The sequence below is a fragment of the Mercenaria mercenaria genome, chromosome 11 (assembly GCF_021730395.1).
Source record: "Mercenaria mercenaria strain notata chromosome 11, MADL_Memer_1, whole genome shotgun sequence".
NCBI classification, from domain to species: domain Eukaryota; kingdom Metazoa; phylum Mollusca; class Bivalvia; order Venerida; family Veneridae; genus Mercenaria; species Mercenaria mercenaria.
In genome coordinates, this window is record NC_069371.1 from 79849912 (window position 1) to 79871505 (window position 21594).

The 21594-nt window shown below is 36.4% G+C and overlaps 2 protein-coding genes across 5 annotated transcripts; both read left to right on the forward strand.

Annotated features, from left to right (window-relative positions):
* The first annotated feature begins 524 nt into the window (after positions 1-524).
* On the forward strand, positions 525-9316 carry LOC123531769 (kelch-like protein 10). Its single transcript, XM_045313009.2, has 9 exons — positions 525-1360; positions 1790-1891; positions 2124-2274; positions 2982-3129; positions 4346-4515; positions 6159-6297; positions 6823-6955; positions 7886-7977; positions 8935-9316. The coding sequence occupies exons 1-9, from the start codon at positions 644-646 to the stop codon at positions 9083-9085; spliced, it is 1803 nt and encodes a 600-aa protein (XP_045168944.2). The 5' UTR covers positions 525-643; the 3' UTR covers positions 9086-9316.
* A 2407-nt stretch (positions 9317-11723) lies between these two features.
* LOC123531493 (toll-like receptor 4) lies at positions 11724-21030 on the forward strand. Of its 4 annotated transcripts, none has more exons than XM_045312510.2 (3): positions 11724-11898; positions 14814-17070; positions 18490-18623. In XM_045312510.2, exons 1-2 carry the CDS (start codon positions 11883-11885, stop codon positions 17066-17068), a joined length of 2271 nt encoding a protein of 756 aa, XP_045168445.2. In that variant the 5' UTR covers positions 11724-11882; the 3' UTR covers positions 17069-17070; positions 18490-18623. The 4 variants fall into 4 exon arrangements, with proteins under 4 accessions (XP_045168445.2, XP_045168444.2, XP_053373859.1 ...); XM_045312509.2 differs by having other exon boundaries at positions 11725-11898; positions 14814-17074; positions 18490-18626; XM_053517884.1 differs by lacking the exon at positions 18490-18623 and having other exon boundaries at positions 11725-11898; positions 14814-17902.
* Positions 21031-21594: the final 564 nt, after the last annotated feature.

Consider the following 21594-nt stretch of genomic DNA (forward strand, 5'->3'; position numbering starts at 1 on the left):
AGTATAACATACAAAAAAAATCGCAGCGACCGAATTTTGTTTTGATTTATTAGGATAGATTTTTTTCTGGTGCTCATGCGCTTTCATAAATAACATCAGGAGTCAGCAGGTGAAGTAACTCTATGGATCTGACAGACGGGTAATTTTCACATGGTCTCAACTGTACTATTGAATAGCCAGAAATCAATAGGTGATAAAATACTGTAATTTTATTAATAACAAGAAAAACAAACAACGGAAAGCAAACACGCACACAGATTGAAGGCAGAAGCGTTAGAAGTTCTTAACAACGTGACGTCGTTTGACGTCGATAACGGCGTCCGTCTTTGTGATCTGGAACAGTTACAAACACGACTGAACGAGATTTAATACAATTGACGTAGATTTATTTTGTTCGTACCTTTTATGTTTTGTTTTTTTATTGCAAAAATATTTTTTTTCTTCATTTCTTTTTTTTTCTTTTAAACGACGATATATTTTACATTTTCCTGTTCACGAATCTCCGTTATTTGACGTCGTTACCGTAGTGCTAAATGACGTCCGTTTTGTTTGGGCGAAAGAAGGTTGACAAGGAACAGACGACAAAGGGTCAAGGTTTCTTTCTTGCATATTTCAAATAAAAAATACAAAAAAAATCGTGATCATGGAGTGGGAAGAGTCACCAACAAGCAGTTCCGCATCTGTAGAGAACAAGTATAGCGCGCATTCATGCAATATTTTAAATGAATTACGAAAATCAGGACAACTGACGGACGCCGTGATAAAAGTTGAAAGTCAGGTCTTTCCTATTCACAGAGCTATCTTGTCCGCCTGTAGCCCATACTTTAGGGCATTGTTTACAAATGAAATGTTTGCCACCAATCGCAGAGAAGTGGTAATTCCCGGCGTTAGTGCTGATGTCATGAAAACCATCATTGACTATTCCTATACGCGGCAAGTTGATGTCACTGCTGAAAATGTTGAGCTTTTGCTACCGGCAGCAGACCAGTTCCATGTAAATGGAATAGTCAAAGCTTGTTGCGATTTTCTCGCATCACAGATGGTTGCTGAAAATTGCATAGGAATTTATAAATTCGCAAAGGCCTACTTCTGCCACAATCTGGAACGAATCAGTTTCCGCTACCTTATGCATAATTATTGTAAAGTTTGCACACAGAGTAACGAGTTCCTGCAGCTGAACGCCGAAGAGCTTGCGGAAATGCTCAGCCGAGACGAATTGAACGTGAAGAACGAAGAACTGGTGTTTGACTCTGTGCTAAGGTGGATCGACTACGACCCTGAACGCCGCCGGAACTGCATGGCAAAGCTTCTGCGATCCATCCGACTAGGGCTGCTTTCTACTCAATACTTTGTGGAAAAGGTTTGTTTGAATATATTCTACTATTTTTTTTTTCTTTTATTGTAGCGTAAACATATTAGAACAAACAAAACAGCTACAATATTATTTTGTTGTCTAACACTTCCCCGCCTTTGACTTACAGACTTTCTTCTTTTTAGCTAGCAGAACAGAAACTAATAATCCCTACCGGTTGAAAGCCGGATTCAAAATACATTATTAAGTTAATGGTAGGACATGAATGCAAAAACCATTTTCACATCCCTGTCAGATAACTTCTTATATGGTTCGTTTACTGATATTATTGAAGACGTAACTTCTTTTAACAATGCCAAGAAAAAACACAGGATTTTAGCTGTTGGTGTTTAAAAGGACGGGCTGATACAATAAAAAGAAAAAAAAAACGTTCAGATAGTCACTGTGGAACAAAATGTGTAAACATATATTTTGCAGGTAAAACCACACCCCTACGTGAAGGAATCAGAAAACTGCAAGCCTATTATTATCGAGACCCTGAAGTTCCTCTATGACCTTGACATGGATGGCAAAGAAGAGGTAGGTGTCCGTTTTAAAAACTGTTTTGGAACATATACAAATAAACAGATAGATAAATGAGTGATAGAAAGAAAGAAAGAAAGAATAAATGAATGAAAAGAAAAGAAAAAAGAATTAAAGAATGAATGAATTGATATTAAAAAAAACAGGATATTTTTATTGTACCAACTCGTACAAAATTCACATAAACTCTCTGTTTTCGGTGCATTGAAATTTGCAGTTGATTTTTCAGATCGATCCAGTGAACCAATTAGCTCGTCCCCGTGTCCCACACGAGATATTGTTTGTGGTAGGGGGCTGGAGCGGAGGATCCCCCACTAACATTGTAGAGACATATGACACAAGAGCAGATAAATGGATTATTTGTGAAGCCATGGACACTGGTAAGTTAAAATATTTTTAACTATTCTTTATTCAAGTTAAACTAATCGTGAGCTTTGTTTCTTGCCATGCATAGTTTTAACTTAAAATTTTAGGGCTATGGATTTCATTAATGTTGTATGTTTACTTTTATTGGTAGCTTAACTGTAATGTTCACTGAGAATGAAATTTTATTCACTGAGCGAACACACTTTTGATATATTCATCTAGATACGAGTGGCGTTGCCACGACTGAAAATTTAAGATCCGATGTTCTTTGATCTCATATGCAAGTCAACAAATAAATGTTGTTATTTAATTAGGTTATGTTACAGTGTAAATTGTATTTGGTTGTTGCTGTTTTTCAGAAAGCCCCATTGAAAATTAAGATGCTTACTTTTGTACTGATCTATATCTTCATGTGCTACCTTCTATAAATAAAGATATTATTATTATTATTATCATTATTATTATTAATGTCTTTTCAATGTCTTTACCTAAATTTTGTGTATTTGATAGTTCCCGCTGAAGAATGATGATTTGATATTTCTTACTGCGAAATTACCAAATATATTTTTACTCAAATAATCTCAATATATGTATTAAAATCTCTTCCTGTGTTTTACTGTTATTTTGTCATTGATACACCCCCAGTTGCTGACTAAATATTTACAGGAAAAAATGCTACCAAAATGTTATTTTATAATGATAATAAAATCATTTATTTCAGGACCACGTGCGTATCACGGCACGGCATGTCTCGGCAATGTGATCTACATTATTGGCGGGTTTGATGGAATGGAATATTTTAACTCTGTACGCTGTTTTGATCCCGTTTCTAAAACCTGGGCTGAGGTGGCTCCAATGAATGCTAAGAGGTACATTATATTATATTTCTACATATTTGGTGACAATAATGTTTTTGACACAAGGTAGTGGAGCCTTAATGACTATCGATCTCCTCACAGGGGTTACCTTCACTTGCGTTCATTATTTGATGTGCCGTAAGGGGAAGTAATCGCTGCGGGGAGTTTTGACGTTTTCATTTATGGTGTTTCGGCAATATTAGGACGAAAATTTAGCATACGAAGAATACAAAATCGAACCAAAATTTCCAGTTGTTATTACAGAAGCCATATCTGAGTGAATTTAAAAAAAATCTGTCTTAGATATGAGATACATTTGTAATTTCAACTCCACTTGAGCCATGCATGATAATGAGTTTTCATATGAATAAAAAGAAGTTTTGCTCGCAATATAGACAGCCAGTTACTTAGTATTATTTAATTGTAAGAAAAATACATATGAGATCGAAATGATTTATTCATAGTGTCTCGGCTGTTTCAAAATTATAATTTATTAGATTACTTTGATATTTCAAAGAAAAAGTCATTAAAGGGAATAGCCAGGTTGTTCTTATGTTAATTCCGTCAGCTAGGATTTCTTAAATCATTTAAAGCAGTGAAAGAACTTTCAAAATCGGCTTTAAAATGAGGAAGTTATGAGCATTTAAATATTTGATCAAAATGACTGCCATTTTGTTTCCATGGCAACAAAAAACAAAATGGCGGATTTGTTAAATTTCTAGATACATATATGAACTGTATTTACTTATTTCTGTAAAATAATTTCTCTACTTTTTCCAGTTATACTGAAAAAATTACCATGGTTTACATCTTACAATCAAGAAACATACGAAATTATTCTATTTAAAAGGTTATTTGCTAAATAAAGAATTGACGTCATAAACACACTAAAATGGCTGCCTCCGTGATCAGCAATTTTCTTAAATTTCAAACTGCCATATCTTTTTCAATAGTGGTCCGATTTTAAAAATTCTATTAGTATTAAGAAAGACTTGAGGATAGCTTTCATATAAAACTAACTTATTGTCAGGTTTTCCCTGCCCTTTAAAACACGTTATATTTATTTCGACTATATCCAATTGAAAATACCCGTCGATTCTATACATTAAATATTAATCTTTGTTCTTTCAAAGTCTATAAAACCACTTAATGAGCTACAAAGTTTCAGCTGCTTGCAGTTTTAATCCCTAACATATGTTTTTATTCATTTACTCGTTATTCATCGCAGATGTTATGTAAGCACAGCCACTCTTGACGGCCTTATATATGCTATGGGCGGTTACGACGGGCATAATCGCCAGAACACAGCGGAGAGATACTTCCCACAGAACAACCAGTGGTCACTGATTCAACCAATGACACACCAAAGGAGCGATGCCAGCGCTACATCCCTTAGTGGTACGACCGAGTCATTTATTTCTTACTTGTCCACTTTGATTTATATAAATTAAGGATTTCAACAAATATTTCGAATCTTTATTATTCAACATGAAATTATTTTGTTTGTTTGTTTTGGGTTTAACGCCGTTTTTCAGTGTTCAGTATTTCAGTTATGTAACGGCGGACAGTTAACCTAACCATTACTCCTGGATTCTGTACCAGTACAAACCTGTTGTCCACAAGTAACTACCAACTTCCCCGCATGAGAGGTGGAGGACGACTGATTTCAGACACAATGTCTCTTATCAAACTGCCACAACTTGAAATTCTGTGAAGTGTTTGAATCCACCGTAATGCGAGGTCTTGGTTGTAATTTCAAGTAATCAGCGCTTGCAAGACTGGCATTGTGATATGTGCATTTTCTATCATTTTTGTCTCATTTTTGTCTCTTCTTCATACCTTTACATTGAGAGGGATTAAGAGATTAAAATGAATCAGGATTTATTCGTATAAATGGTATACATGTATTTTTCTTATTTTGTAAGTACATTCTAATGCTATAAACCAACTATCTATTTGACTGCGGGAGAAGTTCTGCTTTGAAGAGTTTCCGGTTTGTAGGATTTTTCGGTTTATAGGGGGTTTCCGGTTGAGGTGTGGGGCTGGGGTGGGGTGTGTGTGTATGTGGGGGGCGGGCTCCTGTTTTGGGGGATTTTCGGTTACTGGGATAATATTTTTTTTAGAAAGGACGTATGCAAGAGTTAAGTTCGTAAGGGTTTCAGCTTTGCGTGGGTGCCGCTTTATAGGGTTCCACCATAAAAACCTAAAAGTAAGTGTGAACACATCATTTAGAAATACGTTTATAATAAAAATACATGTAATAATAATAATGATAATAATAATAAGAAAAAATGGTAATAATTATTGTATTAGTAATAATAAATTTAACGAAGGAACACATCTGAACAAGCCTTGAGGCCCTCAGTAATTACATACATTACACAAAATCATAATAATACGAAAAGAACTTAGCTGCTAGCTTAAAAGGAAATTTGCTCCATTGTAAATATAAGGATTAATCCTTACCCTGCTAAATTTCTGTAATGAACTTGTCCATCTTTCAATTTGGACAGTGCCATTAACTGTTAAAGGGGTGATTACCAAAACGATATAGACTGAATAGCGAACAGTGCAGATCATGATCTACACTGGTCGCAAAGGCAGAACCAATCGTGTCCAGCATGATAAGGGTTAAGAGTATTTTACTGAAGTTTAATTTTGTATGTACTGAGTGGAGCCGTTCCAAGAGCACTTTGAGATACTCGCGAGCTATGCCATTTAGGGTTTTATAATGTTTGTTTTCTTTTTTTCTTTGTTTTGTTTCTTTTTTGGATATAAATCAACACGGTCAGGAAAGGTCACTCAATTGTCCGTATCTAGAATAATTCTAGAAGCCCTCTAACTTATCTTCTGAGGCGGCAATACTACAACTTCCCCAAGTTTCACAACTTTAATCGAAATTAGAAGAAATGTATGCGTTGTAAAATAACGTTTACAGTCGAACTTCGTTCATTCGAACTTGACGAGACCGGCAAAATGTGACCAAGTTAGCGATTGTTCAAATCATATATGTATATGGGACTATTTTTCCAATTTTGCAGGGAGGATATACATTTGCGGAGGCTTCAATGGTCAGGAATGCTTACTGAACGCTGAAGCATATGACCCAAATACCAACCAGTGGACCATGATAGCCCCTATGAGGAACAGACGAAGTGGCGTCGGAGTCATTGCTTACAGGTAAGGACTTTTTCACCGTCTTTCTGGTCTTACTACATTATGGTAGTGGATCCGTTATGACAATCGGCTATTTCCGTGATATTACGTATCCTTCGTATGTGATTTCGGCATCCTTCGGCCATAACAAAAAATTACGATTTTTTCATAACACCGGAGAATGCCGAAATCGCATACCGAGAGATAACGTAAACAAACGGAACTTGCCGATTGTCACTACGTGGCCTCTCCCTTATTGTTTATATTAAAGTAGCTTGGTCGCGACATATATAACAACAAAAAGCATTTTGCTGCTGGCCTCAACTGTCAAAACCGGTATATACAGGTTGTCATAGTTCAAGGGTAATGTAAAATGAAGCCATTTGGACTATCCTTTTTGCGCCAGTATCACAGATGTGAATCATTTGAGAATCAGATTATAATGATACAAATATGGACCATGTGATAAACAAATTTGATGTTTCAGCATTTATTGAATGATGCAATACAATCATCCGCCTCAGGTATATTTTGTATAATCCTCTACAGGGACCACGTATTTGCGTTAGGAGGTTTCAATGGTATCTCCAGGATGAACACAGGAGAGAAGTACAACCCTGTTAAAGACAGCTGGACCAGTCTACCGGAAATGTACAGCCCGAGGTCAAACTTTGCTGTCGAGGTAAGTTTTGACATAATTTCTTTTCTAATTGACGGAGATTAATTTCCATTCCTATAGACAGACTTTTTTCAGTTTAAATTGAGAGACAAAAATGTCCACATATCGACATACATTAATTGACAGGCTATAACATACATTAATTTCCATTCTTATCGAGAGACATCTTGGGTCGTGGGTTCCAGTATTTTGGTAGGGGAAGCAGAATTTCTTGCGGGGCCCGGAGGTATGCCTTTTCGGAAAACATTCGGCTCAAATGGAAAAATCTGACTTATATCTTAGCACATATAGTTTGACACAATGACATCATTAAAATTCCCGGTAATATGGCACACATGATAGCATTTCTATTTAACTGTCGTTCACAAATTTACAAAAAACTACTGATAAAGGGTTTTGCGAACGAAGCGAGCCGAAAATTAAAAAGCCCCAAAAAACTGAGGTCTCAATTTAGGCTATAAAAATATAGGCTTGCCGGATTACAGGGTTGGGGTTCGCTGGGCTCGCCCTCTCCCGGATCCTTCTTTGGAAATTCGTTTTCATTTTAATTGACATACATCAAAATCTAGTGTCGGGAAACATTATTTTGGTTCTATTTTGGTTAGGCACATGCGCCAGTTTCCTTTCCAGGTCGAATATACTGTGCTTTTTGCTATGCTGGCTCATCAAAGACTTCTTCGATTCTTCCATTTAGGGGAAAGGATACTTATACAGACAAACTTCATTCGCTCGAACTCAGTGGGACAGGCCAGATTTGTTCGAGTTATCGGTAATTCGAGCGTTAAAATAATATACAATATATAGGAATATTGCCGGGGCCTGACGATGAATTCGAGCGAATAGTAGTGTTCGAATTATCCCAGTTTGAGCGAACGAAGTTCGACTATACCTGTGTTTCTTCTATATATTTGAATTACTTTTTGTCCACTTAAGGTGCTTGATGACATGATTTTTGCCATTGGTGGATTCAATGGGATGACAACCATTTTCAACGTGGAATGCTATGATGGTACAACAGATGAATGGTAAACATTTACTTATTTCATTACTTATCAATAAAGAAAACTCAATATCACAGTATTAGAATAGCCGGGCGAAACCTATGTTTAAGATTTGAGCGCATTTGGAAATGTTGGTGAACTTGAACGTGACTTTGGCAAATATTCCACGGGAGTAACTTCAGCATGTATCGAAGTTGGACCAATTGCATAGGAGTGAAACCGTAGTTAGGGAGCCAATAGTGGGGGTGCGACCAGCTAAATCTACCCAGATATTCCATAAAAACTCTCGGACAACCATAAAAAATTTAAAAACGTTCTTCACCGTTATTGACAATATATCAGTATAATGTAAATGCCCTCCAAATTGGCCTTTTCTTCCTTTTATCAACTATCTACATTTTATCTGAAAAAAGACCAGTTTTTTTTCGGTAAAATGTTGTTGGGGGATGGGGGATGTGTGTATGTGTGAGTGGGGGTTGCGGAAGGGGCAAACCATACATGACTCCCAAACCTAAAAAAAAACTTGGGTGGTTGGTCCATTTTCTCCCACCCCTGGCCCTTGCCACCCCCACCCAGACCTGCTTCTATGCCTGACTAGTCCCGATATTGTCTGAGAGCCCGTGCAGAACCCTTTGCTGTTTCTGTTTTGTTAATTTAAGTAGTGGAATGTTATAAAATATATTAAATTGACAGATGCCGAATCACGAGTATACTCTTTCAGATTGACGCGATTACTGATGATGATGATGATGATGATGATGATGATGATGTGTAAATATTGAAGCTCTGGTCTAATTACAAGCAAAGAGTTATAAAAATAAATGTATTTTATACAATGTACTTCTTTGTTACAAGGCAATCGGTTAGAAATTTTAATACTTGTATTGGTCAACTTTAGGATTTTGCACAGAAATAAAAAAATGTGCATTTTGGAGACTCAGTTTTATTGATTTAGGACCATCATTCTTATCATTTTTTTAGGTATGACGCCACAGACATGAATTTATACCGAAGTGCCCTGAGCGCATGCGTGGTGACCGGGTTACCGAACGTCTACGACTACCTGCACCGCGACCGAGACAAAGACGTGGTAGAAAAGAAGAGAGCAAGAGCACAGAACAATGCCGAATAAACGTTTTCTCAAAATATTCACAAAAAATACATTTAAAAATTTAATTATATATTTTTATCTAAAACATACCGTTTTATATTTAGGCGAAATACCAGGGTTTTTTTTTTCAAAATAAGTAAAAAAAATCATTTAAAATATTTTCATGTATATTATATTTTTGTTAAGAATCTTTAATGTTTAACTGGAAAATTATAGCAGAAGAGCTTTTAATGTAATAAAGATGAAACTTTATTTGCACTATTTTTTCCTCTGAATCCAGACAAATAATGTAAACATGCTTAAAGTTACTCTCCACCACTTCATAAATTTTTCAAAATATAGCTGATGCACAGCAAATTGTTGCACTCCCCAGCTGTTAAATTTCAAGTGTTTTATATATTTATCAACATTACTTATAAACAATTGAGAAGTATGAACTGTTCGATGAAAATATAGTGACAAGGAAGTGTCAATAAGTCTATTTTGGGTATCAAATTAATGAAACAATTAACGGGACTGGTACTACTTGTGCAATCTTTTCCGTAAGGATGTCTTTATCAATTTTCTATCAAAATGTATGAAAATAAAATTCAAAGTATAGTAAATATAATTTGAATTATACGCCATTCAAAAGAACTCCGATGGAGGTAAAAGTTTCTTGTCTAGTGGCAGGGAGTCCCCACCTGGACTGGATCATATAAGTTGATCACATGTCAGATGACATATATTTACATACCCAGCATTTTAGACCTTTACTTCCGGAAACAATGCTAATACGATTAATCACGTAGCACTGAACACTAGTCGGGATATCAGCCGAGACCGGGAATCGAACACAGATCGCTTGCATGATTGTTAAAACAATTTCAGGACTTCTTAGTTAGAATGAAAATAACATTCACACGCATATCAATAGTTAGTAAACTTTCGACAAAAAAGTTAATATCTTGTAAGCAAGAGTTTGTATTGGAAAATACGTTTTGGCCATACAATTGTGACAGTCTTAGGAAAATGGTGCAGCCTCGACCGGGGTTCGAACCTCGGACCTTCGGCTTTCCGCGCCAACGCTCTACCAATAGAGCTTCACGAGAACCGCTACACAACTGACATCGTAAAATCGTAAAATACATCTTGAAATTTTAAAAGGATTCTACCACCACGTTTGAAGATAAATTAATTTGGCGACATGAAGTCGCAATTCACTAAATTTTTGTTACAGATTTGTGGATCAAACAGTGAATTACTTGACTGGTACAATTACCTCTTGACCTAGTATTGTTTAGTGAAACCAAAATGCATTTTAAAGGAAACTTTAAAGTAGTGTTTAGAAAGTACTTAGTTTGAAGTCTCCTTTCTTGACATTTGTTTAATCTAGCTCTTCAATGTTTTATTTATCTATTTATCAATAAACAATGTCTTGCAAGCTCTGCAAACAGTTCATCACAGAAATAAAAATACATATTTTTTTTCTATCTTGTAGGAGTTTTATATTGTTATCATTTTAGGACGATTTGAGAGAATTTATTTTGCTATCATAGTACGCAGCAGCAAAATACATCATTTACGATTTGACGAGACCAGGCAAGAAGACAAAAATATTATCAAACTAGCCCAGTTCCAGTAGGTTTGTAATACTGCCTAGCACGGATTGTTTCAACGGTTCTGTCTAACAGAATCAAAATCAAACTGTAAAAGGGACGAATGTCAAACATGAGGTGTGTCTAAAAGATCGGGTTATATGGACATTAGTTTGCAGCACAATCTTCAGGGAAATAGGTATATGTGTGCCCTCGCCTTAGTACATCCCCGAAACAATTATATCAGTCTTGTCTTCATTCTATGCAGATCATGTGTATGAAGTTTCAAAAGAAGAAAGAAATACTTTTTAGTGTGTGCAAATTGCGGGGTTGGGTGGGGTATAGGGGCCCCTACCCCCAAAAATGTGTCTTCAATGGTGATTATTTATATGAAGTTTTAAAAAGGAAATCATTTTTTGGGGATAGGGTATGGGTGACCCCCAGTCTCTGTCTACCCAGAAATAAGATGTTATGGACATCTACACTTCATGGTGATCAGATGTATGTAATTTCATGTTAAACAATTTATAAATTATGAAAAAGTTTGCTCAAGAAAACTTGAGGAGGACGGGGTTATGGATGTCCAAAATTCGTACATCTGAGAAATAATAAAAGTCCCGTATATTCATTCTTCATAAGAAATATATGTATGAAGTTTTGATGAATTCCCTTTAAAACTGAAAATGTAGTTTGCTTCACAATGGGAGAATGGGAAGGGGCGTGGTGGGGTCCCTCAAAATTTTGTCCATCCTAGAAAAATAATGTCACCATATTTATAACGTCTTTAAAATGAGCCGCGCCATGAGAAAACCAACATAGTGGCTTTGCGACCAGCATGGATCCAGACCAGCCTGCGCATCCGCGCAGTCTGGTCAGGATCCATGCTGTTCGCTTTCAAAACCTATAGCAATAAGAGAAGCCGTTAGCGAACAGCATGGATCCTGACCAGACTGCGCGGATGCGCAGGCTGGTCTGGATCCATGCTGGTCGCAAAGCCACTATGTTGGTTTTCTCATGGCACGGCTCAAATGTTGACGTAATTTCATGACCATGTGACCAACTAACGAGATTATTCGAATCATGTAGCACCGCCCTCTAAATTATTGCTGTCTAAAGGCAGTGACTGTTCACAACCACTTACTCCTGCGCATTTGTCTACTTGAAATTATGCATGGTACTTGACGGACAATATTTTGATAGTTGATCTGAGCTTAGCAGTCCTAACTAAAACTAAAAAAAGGATGACTTCTTTGACAGGTATGTTTTAATATATATTATACATCTTATCACTAAAGCTTGACTTTTGTTACTTGCATGATGATAATTCTAATTATTTATCTATCAATTTAAACAATTTGATCGGTCTGAAGCAAACCGTCGATTGCGCGTATATCATCATTGTGTCAGTCAGTAATATTCGAAAAACGGCAATAACTTTATTATTTGCGAACGAAACATTTAAGTGTAATAACTCACTTTCTCAGTTAGATCATATGCTATACGATTATCATGGTTTCGATTCAAAATCTAATAAAAAGTTGTTTTCTATTTTTATGCGGAGACTGGAAGAACAAAAACATTAGAAATCATAAAAATTCGGTGCGGAAACAATTAAAATTAGCCTAAGACTATTTTTGCGGTAAACATGTAACCATGATATATTAAGAAACCATTTTTGTCAGTTACGAACAACTTTTAGACCGACTTTTACATCATACGTCTCGCTTATTACCTCGCACAATTAACATTAGCCTAAGCTAGAAGAATAGCAGAATAGCTCCAGCAGAATTGCAAAATAGCAGAATAACTTTAGAAGAATAGCAAAAAAAAAAAAAAACTTCAGCAGAATAGCAAAAAAAGCAGACCAACTCTAGCTATTCTGCTGGAGTTATTCTGTTATTCTGCTGGAGTTAATCTGCTATTCTGCTTTTCTGCTAGAGTTAATCTGCTATTCTGCTTTACTGCTAGAGTTAATCTGCTATTCTGCTTTTCTGCTGGAGTTAATCTGCTATTCTGCTGGAGTTATTCTGTTATTCTGCTGGAGTTAATCGTCTATTCTGCTTTCAAGTTCTGTTAGAGTTAATCTGCTATTCTGCTTTTCTGCTGGAGTTAATCTGCTATTCTGCTGGAGTTATTCTGATATTCTGCTGGAGTTAATCTGCTATTCTGCTGGAATTATTCTGATATTCTGTTGGAGTTATTCTGATATTCTGCTGGAGTTAATCTGCTATTCTGCTTCTCTGCTGGAGTTAATCTGCTATTCTGCTGGAGTGATTCTGATATTTTGCTGGAGTTATTCTGATATTCTGCTAGAGTTAATCTGCTATTCTGCTTTTCTGCTGGAGTTTATCTGCTATTCTGCTGGAGTTATTCTGATATTTTGCTGGAGTTATTCTGATATTCTGCTGGAGTTAATCTGCTCTTCTGCTTTTCTGCTGGAGTTAATCTGCTATTTTGCTGGAGTAATTCTGATATTCTGCTGGAGTTAATCTGCTATTCTGCTTTTCTGCTGGAGTTAATCTGCTATTCTGCTGGAGTTATTCTGTTATTCTGCTGGAGTTAATCTGCTATTCTGCTGGAGTTAATCTGCTATTCTGCTGGAGTTATTCTGATATTCTGCTGGAGTTAATCTGATATTCTGCTGGAGTTAATCTGCTATTCTGCTTTTCTAGTGGAGTTAATCTGCTATTCTGCTGCATTAATACTGCTATTCTCCTATTCTGATCACTTCACAGAGACCTTTTGTATATTCATTTGATTAACATTTAACACGATAAAATCACAATGCTGGTAGTTCCATTTAATTGAGTAATATACTGTGGTCTACATATGTTTTCATAATGGCCTTATGTAAAACAACAGACCGAGCCATTGTCAAAAACCGTCTGTATTGACAATATAATAATAAACCGTCCTTAAAAACATTTTTTTTCAGTTTATACGGCAGATGATATGAACCACGCCATGGGAAAACAAACATAGTGCGTTTGCGACCAGTATGGATCCAGGCCAGCCTGCGCACCCGCGCAGTTTGGTCAGGATCCATGCTGTTCGCTAGCAGTTTCTCTAATTCCAAAGGCTTTGAAAGCATCCGCGCAGTATGGTCAGGATCCATGCTGGTCGCAAACGCACTATGTTGGTTGGCGCGGCTCATATGATATATCGGGAACGTATTTTTCGACATAACATCTAATCTTCCGGGTATTGTTTTCCTGAAAACCTGTTCCTTGATTCCCGTCCTCTCCTGTTTACAGCAAAGTTTTAATGAGGCATACCCTATCACTTGGTGCAACTGAAAACCATCCGAAATTAATTTACTTACATTACATCGAAGGACGCCGACAATTCTTGTTTTTCTGTCACTCTGGTTCTGCGCCATTGCAACACCTACAACGCGCTTATTCGTACGTAGCAGTCGAAAGGGGAAAGGTAGCAAGCTAGCAGGGGAACAGTTGGATAGATATTTAAACGCTTTATCATTCTTACAAAAAACCTTTCAACTATTATCGTTCTTACTAATGTAAAATTTAAATCAGATACATTTCTTCTTCTTGTTGTTCAATAAAAGAGTGGATAGCGATTAATTTTAAAATGTCACTATATTGCTGTGTACATGCCTAAAATGACATTTTTCGATGCAAGTTCTTCTGTGAAATTTCATTTATTTGTTACTTAAGGTTCATTTAGCTAACAATATAGGTTTTCTGTGTCTACTCCTCTCGTTATATGGTATGTCCCTTTAACCTCCGCCCCTGAGTACAACAACTTCTAACTCGGTGAATATGTCGTATTTTATATAATGATTCTACGATGGTAAATTTCAACAACAACACGCGAATATATTTACCTTTTATCAACGTTTCGGCGCTTATGCCTTCATCAGGATAAATACATAACGATTTTATATAGAAGGGTTATAGAAGTTTTGACGCCTTCTCCTGACCACGACCCCCATCATTACAGCAACTTTATACTCGTTGAACATGTGGTATTTTATATTACGATCTCCCTCCCATGGTTATATCAATAAATTACAATATTGTGTTGCATGGTAGACCACCTTTCATCTTTCTTAGTCTACATAGTAAAAGCAGAAAAAAAATGGCAGTAGGAATACTGACTTAATGGTAATATCATATTATGAGTATACCTATATTCTTAATTACTTTCAGGTATATTTATCTGGATATATTTTGGTGGAGTTCGCTCCGAGGTAGCTGACAGAAACTTATGTCCAGAAGTGTGTGAATGTGAAGGTCATGTACTTAGGTGCAACAGAATGGTTCTAAATGAACCTATTCCAGATAGCATAACGGAGGTTCTCTTGACAACATCCGACAATTGGTGGAACACTAAAATGTCCCATTCCTTTCCACATTGGTCAAACGTGATTAAATTAGATATCACACACGAGTATGCAGCGGGCGACACGATTTATTTTCATTTTTTAAACAATTCCCTCAGACCTCTTAAACAGCTCCAGTATCTGGGAATACACGGTTTCGGTTCCAGGTCCGCTTCATATATCGACTATGTTCTACATGCTGGATGTTTTACTGGCCTCGAAAATGTGAAAACTCTTAACCTGTCTGGAAATTCGCATCTAGAGATATATCAAGTTATTGAAGCTTTGAAAGAAGTAAATACTCTGCCTTCCTTAGAGACGATAGACCTGTCGGAGTTTCAGCTCTTGGAAAACGTGCCTATATACAGGAATGAATTTAGCGCACTTGTTTCAGTACTCAAGTCAAGGTCAATTAAAACTATAATAATGGATTACACACATATGGAATTACCTATAGCGGAGCTTAGAAAGTTATGCCAAACACTGGAAAAGTTTAGTTTACGGAAAACTACGATCATTGCAGTATATGAATTCGATCACGTGACATGTGAGAGCTTAAAGGTGTTAGATTTGTCAGAAGCAGCTATTGTACCATACGAAGATTTCATCAGTAGCAGAATGCTGACGTCAGACACCTGGTTCATTGAAATTTTTAATACACATTTTTCTTTTATATGCGGCACTGAAACGTTGTACTACAATGAAGTTTTACCATCGAAGCCGCGACCCCTATCGTTCGAGAATGGCGTTGTCTATAATGCAACGGGGATAAACTGGAGAGTGAAATATATGTATTTCAGAAGGAATTTTATGGAAAACTTCAATGTATCGTTTAAAAATATGCCCCTTATACCTGGTTCAGAATTTGACGTCTCCTTCAATAACATTCATTACATTCACCCGAAATCGCTGGACCCAGGACATTATATCCGCAAAATAAACCTTGCCCATAATCGATTGCATGAAATGGAAAGAAATAATCCGTTAGACTTCAAAATTTTTCTTCATACATTTACAGACTTGGAGGATATAAATTTGGCATACAATCAGATATCTGAACTTTCATCAGGTATGTTTAGCAAAAACACAAAGCTGAAGGAAATCAATGTTGCAGGAAACCGGCTGAAAACTTTATCTATTAAGACAAACTTAATACTCAGTTTGCAATATTTAGACGCCGTAGACAACAACCTTGAAATCATTGATCTTAAGGAAATTTCCGAAATATATCAGAGGCCCTTTGTTGAAGCAATTTTAACAAACGGGGCAAATTTGATCATAAACATTACCGGAAATGAATTAAAATGTACGTGTGAGGATACAAGAGTCATTGAATGGATTCGAGATTCTCCTATTGTCCGAGGAGGAAGGTGTGTTTATGAGGACGAAAAGCTTGACATAAAACGTAATGCCTTTAAGAAAATTACAGACTACTGTAAGAAGAAGAAATTTCAACAGTCACTTATAATCGGAGTATGCATTTCCATAACGCTTTTCTATCTTTCAGCCATTTGCATTGCTTTGGCAGTTCGGTATAAAAAGAAACAACATCTGATTGTAGAATTATTACGTCAGCTGAAAACAAACGACGAACATTTTCTTGCGTTTGTATCCTATTGTTCAGAAGATACGGATTTCGTGATGTCACATCTCGTAAACCAACTGAATGAGGAAATTTGTATCAAGACCAAAGTCCGATGCGATCATATCTGTACCGGAGATCGGTGCTTCCGACCAGGATTTCCGGTAATCAACGAGATTATGACAAAAATGGAGAATTCAGCAGTGATAATTTTTGTTATCTCGCTAGAATTTTGCAACAAAACATGGTGCCACATTGAGATCAAGGAAGCGTATGAATTACAAAAACCCATTATCCTGATTTTCAGAGAAGAAGTTGATTTACAAGACATGCCGAAACTAGTAGAAAAATTATTCCACCAGAACACACGATGCAAATTTGAACGTGATATTGACGGGGCTTGGAGATTGCAACCTTCTTTCCATGTCCTTGCTTCCTCTGTCTTAGAACTGGCTGCTGTTAACAATAAAACCGGCACATCAAAGAACTTCGTCGTGTAGCGGTCTGTAAGTCCCATAAGGCTTGATCTAGATAATAAATAAAACAGCTGTCCAAGTAGATTTTATACAGTATTACATGGTCGGTAAAGCACTACTACCAATACTGCACATTAGTTTTAGTGGAGTTTTCCTAAGAATTGTTGCAATTATACCTCAAATGTATATAAAATATCGAGCATTTGATAATATTGCGTCCTATGCAGCATGTGCATCAAACTTATTTGATTACACTGACGAGTAGTACCTATTTACTACTTGTGTTAGTTTTATCACAGGAACATGGATTTGGTCTAGAATATAACCAAGTTGCTTTTTAGTGATAAAGTATATCATTCTTATGATCACATGGATATAATGTTACTATGAATAGATTGCTTTTTTAGGAATAGACGGCATATTGGATGATCATCACAATTATTACAAATACTTCTGTCTTATCATCGTGACTGCACGGTTAAAGTGGTAGCCACTTTCAGTATAGATCTAGTTAGATTCGTGCACTAAATGAATAATGATTTGAAACAAATTGTGTACAAAAATCTACGTAATCACTTTTTCATGGAAGATATTAACTTCGATGAGGACATGTAAGCAATTTTGGCTGGATGGTTTCTTCGGTTTATGGGCCAGATAGGCAAGGAGCGTTGCGCGCGAGTGAAGGCATTAACTTGCCATTAATTCTTCGCAAGGGAATTTATCTGGTGAAATGTTCCGCTAATGTGCATGCTGTCGGTGTTGATACATGATACGCGAAAGTGATTATGATTTTACTTTCGAATAATTAAGAATTATACAAACTCCTTTTGAACGTTAGGATATGGCATTTAAATCAAAATATTTTCTGCGTGCCAGTTAATTCATTTCATTTATATTGCTTGATTTTGCGTTACTCACGGATACAGCGGTCAAGAATACTTTTTATAAGTGTCACGCCAACCAATACACTAACATACAAAATTATAAAATGTCAATATATTGCTGTTTACGTGTATAAAAGTCATTTTTCGATGAAAGTTCTGTGAAATTTCATGTATTTGTTATTTTAGTTTTTTAAGCTGATAATATAGGTTTTCTGTATCTACTCCCCTCGTTATAAGGTAGCCCCTTTAACCTCCTTCCCTAAGAACAACAACTTCTAACTCGGTAAATATATCGTATTTTATATAAGGATTTTAACGAAGTTTCAATGTCTTCTCTCAGAAACGTTTTAACGCCCTCCCCTGATTTCAGCAATTTCATACTCGGTGAGCATGTGGTATTTTATATTATGCTAGTCTTAGCATTTTCTGTTTTTATACTAATATCAATAAATTCATGGGGTACCAACTTTTAGCTTTCTTAGTATACATTTTTAAGGCAGAAATATTTCGCCAGTTGAAGTAACGTAATGATATGATGTTGTCTATATTCATTTCTTTCAGGTATATTTATCTGGATATTTTTTGGTGGAGTTTGCTCCGAGGTATCTGACAGAATCATGTGCCCAAAAAAGTGTGAATGTGAAGGTCATGTACTTAGGTGCAACAGAATGGTTCTAAATGAATATATACCCGACAACATAACAGAGGTTCTCTTGACAACATCCAACACTTCGTGGAACACTGAAATGTCCTCTACATTTACAAATTGGTCAAACGTCATTAAATTAGATATCACATACGAGTATACAGGGGGCGACATGATTTATTTTCATTTCGCAAACAGTTCCTTCAGACCCTTTAAACAGCTCCAATATCTGGGACTACACGGTTTCGGTTCCAGTCCCGCTTCATATATGTACAAGGTCCAACATGCTAGGTATTTTTCTGGCCTCGAAAATGTGAAAACTTTAAACCTGTCTGGAAATTCGCATCTAGAGATATATCAAGTTATTGAAACTTTAAAAGAAGTAAATATCCTTCCTTCCCTAGAGACGATAGACCTGTCAGAGTTGCAGCTCTTGCTGGTGCCAAGCAAGCCTATATACGGGAATGAATTTAGCGCACTTGTTTCAGTACTTCGTTCAAGGTCAATTAAAACTATAATATTGGATAACACACATATGGAATTTCCTATAGCGGAGCTTAGAAAGTTATGCCAAACACTGGAAAAGTTTAGTTTACGGAAAACTTCTCTCGTTTCAGTATATCAATTTGAGAGCGTGACATGTGAGAGCTTAAAGGTGTTAGATTTATCAGAAGCAGCTATTGTACCATTAGAAGATTTCATCAGGAGCAGAATGCTGACGTCAGACACCTGGTTCATTGAAATTTTTAATACACATTTTTCTTTTATATGCGGCACTGAAACGTTGTACTACAATGAAGTTTTACCATCGAAGCCGCGACCCCTATCGTTTGACAATGGCGTTGTTTTTAATGCAACGGGGATAACCTGGAGAGTGAAATATATGTATTTCAGACGGAATTTTATGGAAAACTTTAATGTATCGTTTAAAAATATGCCCCTTATACCTGGTTCAGAATTTGACGTCTCCTTCAATAACATTCATTACATTCACCCGAAATCGCTGGACCCAGGACATTATATCCGCAAAATAAACCTTGCCCATAATAGACTGCATGAAATGGAAAGAAGTAATCCCTTAGACTTTGAAATTTTTCTTCATACATTTACAGACTTGGAGGATATAAATTTGGCATACAATCAGATATCTAAACTTCCATCAGGTATGTTTAGCAAAAACACAAAGCTGAAGGAAATCAATGTTGCAGGAAACCGTCTGAAAACTTTATCTATTAAGACAAACTTAATACCCAATTTGCAATATTTATATGCAGTTGACAACAACCTTGAAATTTGTTTCCTGAAGGAAATTTCCCAAATTTATCAGAGACCATTTGTTGAAGCAAATTTAATAAACGGGGCAAATTTGATCATAAACATTACCGGAAATGAATTAAAATGTACGTGTGATGATACAAGTGCCATTGAATGGATCCGAGATTCGCCTTTTGTCCGCGGAGGGATGTGTATTTACGAGGATGAAAAGCTTGACATAAAACAAAATGCCTTTGAGAAAATTACAGACTATTGTAAGAAAAAGAAATTTCAACAGTCACTTATAATCGGAGTGTACATTTCCATAACGCTTTTCTATCTTACAGCCATTTGCATTGCTTTAGCAGTTCGGTACAAAAAGAAACAAAACAAAATAGTAGAATTATTACGCCAGTTGAAGACAAACGACGAACATTTTCTTGCGTTTGTATCCTATTGTTCAGAAGATACGGATTTCGTGATGTCACATCTCGTAAACCAACTGAATGAGGAAATTTGTATCAAGACCAAAGTCCGCGGCGATCATATCTGTACCGGAGATCGGTACTTCCGACCAGGATTTCCTGTAATCACGGAGATCATGACAAATATGGAAAATTCATCAGTGATAATTTTTGTTATCTCGTTAGAATTTTGTAACAAACCATGGTGCAATATCGAGATTAAGGAAGCGCAAGAATTACAAAAACCCATTATCCTGATTTTCAGAGAAGAAGTTGATTTACAAGACATGCCGAAACAAGTAGAAAAATTATTCCACCAGAACACACGATGCAAATTTGAACGTGATGTTGACGGGGCTTGGAAGTTGCAACCTTCTTTCCATGTCCTTGCTTCATCTGTCATAGAACTGGCTGCTGTTAACCATAAAACCGGCACTCCGAAGAACTTTGTAGTGTAGCTGTCTGAAAGTCCTATTAGGCTTTTAAGTATATGTTAAAAATAAATGACAGATCTTTTGAAATAGATGTTTAATATCTTACATGGTTAGTAAAGCACTACTTTCAATACTGCACGTGTCTTTACAGTACAGTTGAGGCTTTTAATTGAGTTAATGCGGAAAAAATGTATTCAATTAAACTTCCTATGACGTTTATATATACCGAAGCCTTTATCAAATACATGTATTAGTGAAGACAAGTATTGAAAATAGGATTTAACAAAAGTTAATATATTTTATGTACATGAGTAGTATAAAAGTGGTGGGAGCAGAATCCACAATTCTGGAGCCGGATCCACAATTTTAGAGCCAGATCCACAAGAGCCACCCTCCACAATTGAAGTTAAAATGTAGAACGTTAGCAGACTATCATAATGGGGGACTACTACATAGGATATTTTCGTACTATGAGCAATGGGTTGTTTCCCTTTGCTTATAGATATATTAACCTGGGGGGTGGAGGGTTTACTCAAGTTGAATTTCACCTTTGATGGGACTCGAACTCGGGTGATATATGAGCACTGAATGATGTCTAGAGCGGGCACCTTTTGCTCTGGGATATTACCTTGACCAGCACAAGCTATGGAGTCATACTTTATCTTCTGGAGTATGTCCTTAAATAGGACAGTGTGTGTAGTCTTACATTCATTCAATTGAAATCAGTCAGCATGAATACGTCTGAAAAAGAGGAGCTATTGAAGAAATACTATTACAACGCCAAAAATCCAGCATCTTACAGTGGTGTAGCTAAATTGTTTTATGCACTGAAGAATGATTATCCTGGCGAATTCAGTCTTCAGTTTAT

Coding starts and splice junctions, on each gene's coding strand:
- LOC123531769 (XM_045313009.2), top strand. CDS start 644: ATGGAGTGGGAAGAGTCACCAACAAGCAGTTCCGCATCTGTAGAGAAC. Junction 1,892..2,123: donor ACATGGATGGCAAAGAAGAG/GTAGGTGTCCGT, acceptor TTGATTTTTCAG/ATCGATCCAGTGAACCAATT. Junction 6,298..6,822: donor GTCGGAGTCATTGCTTACAG/GTAAGGACTTTT, acceptor AATCCTCTACAG/GGACCACGTATTTGCGTTAG.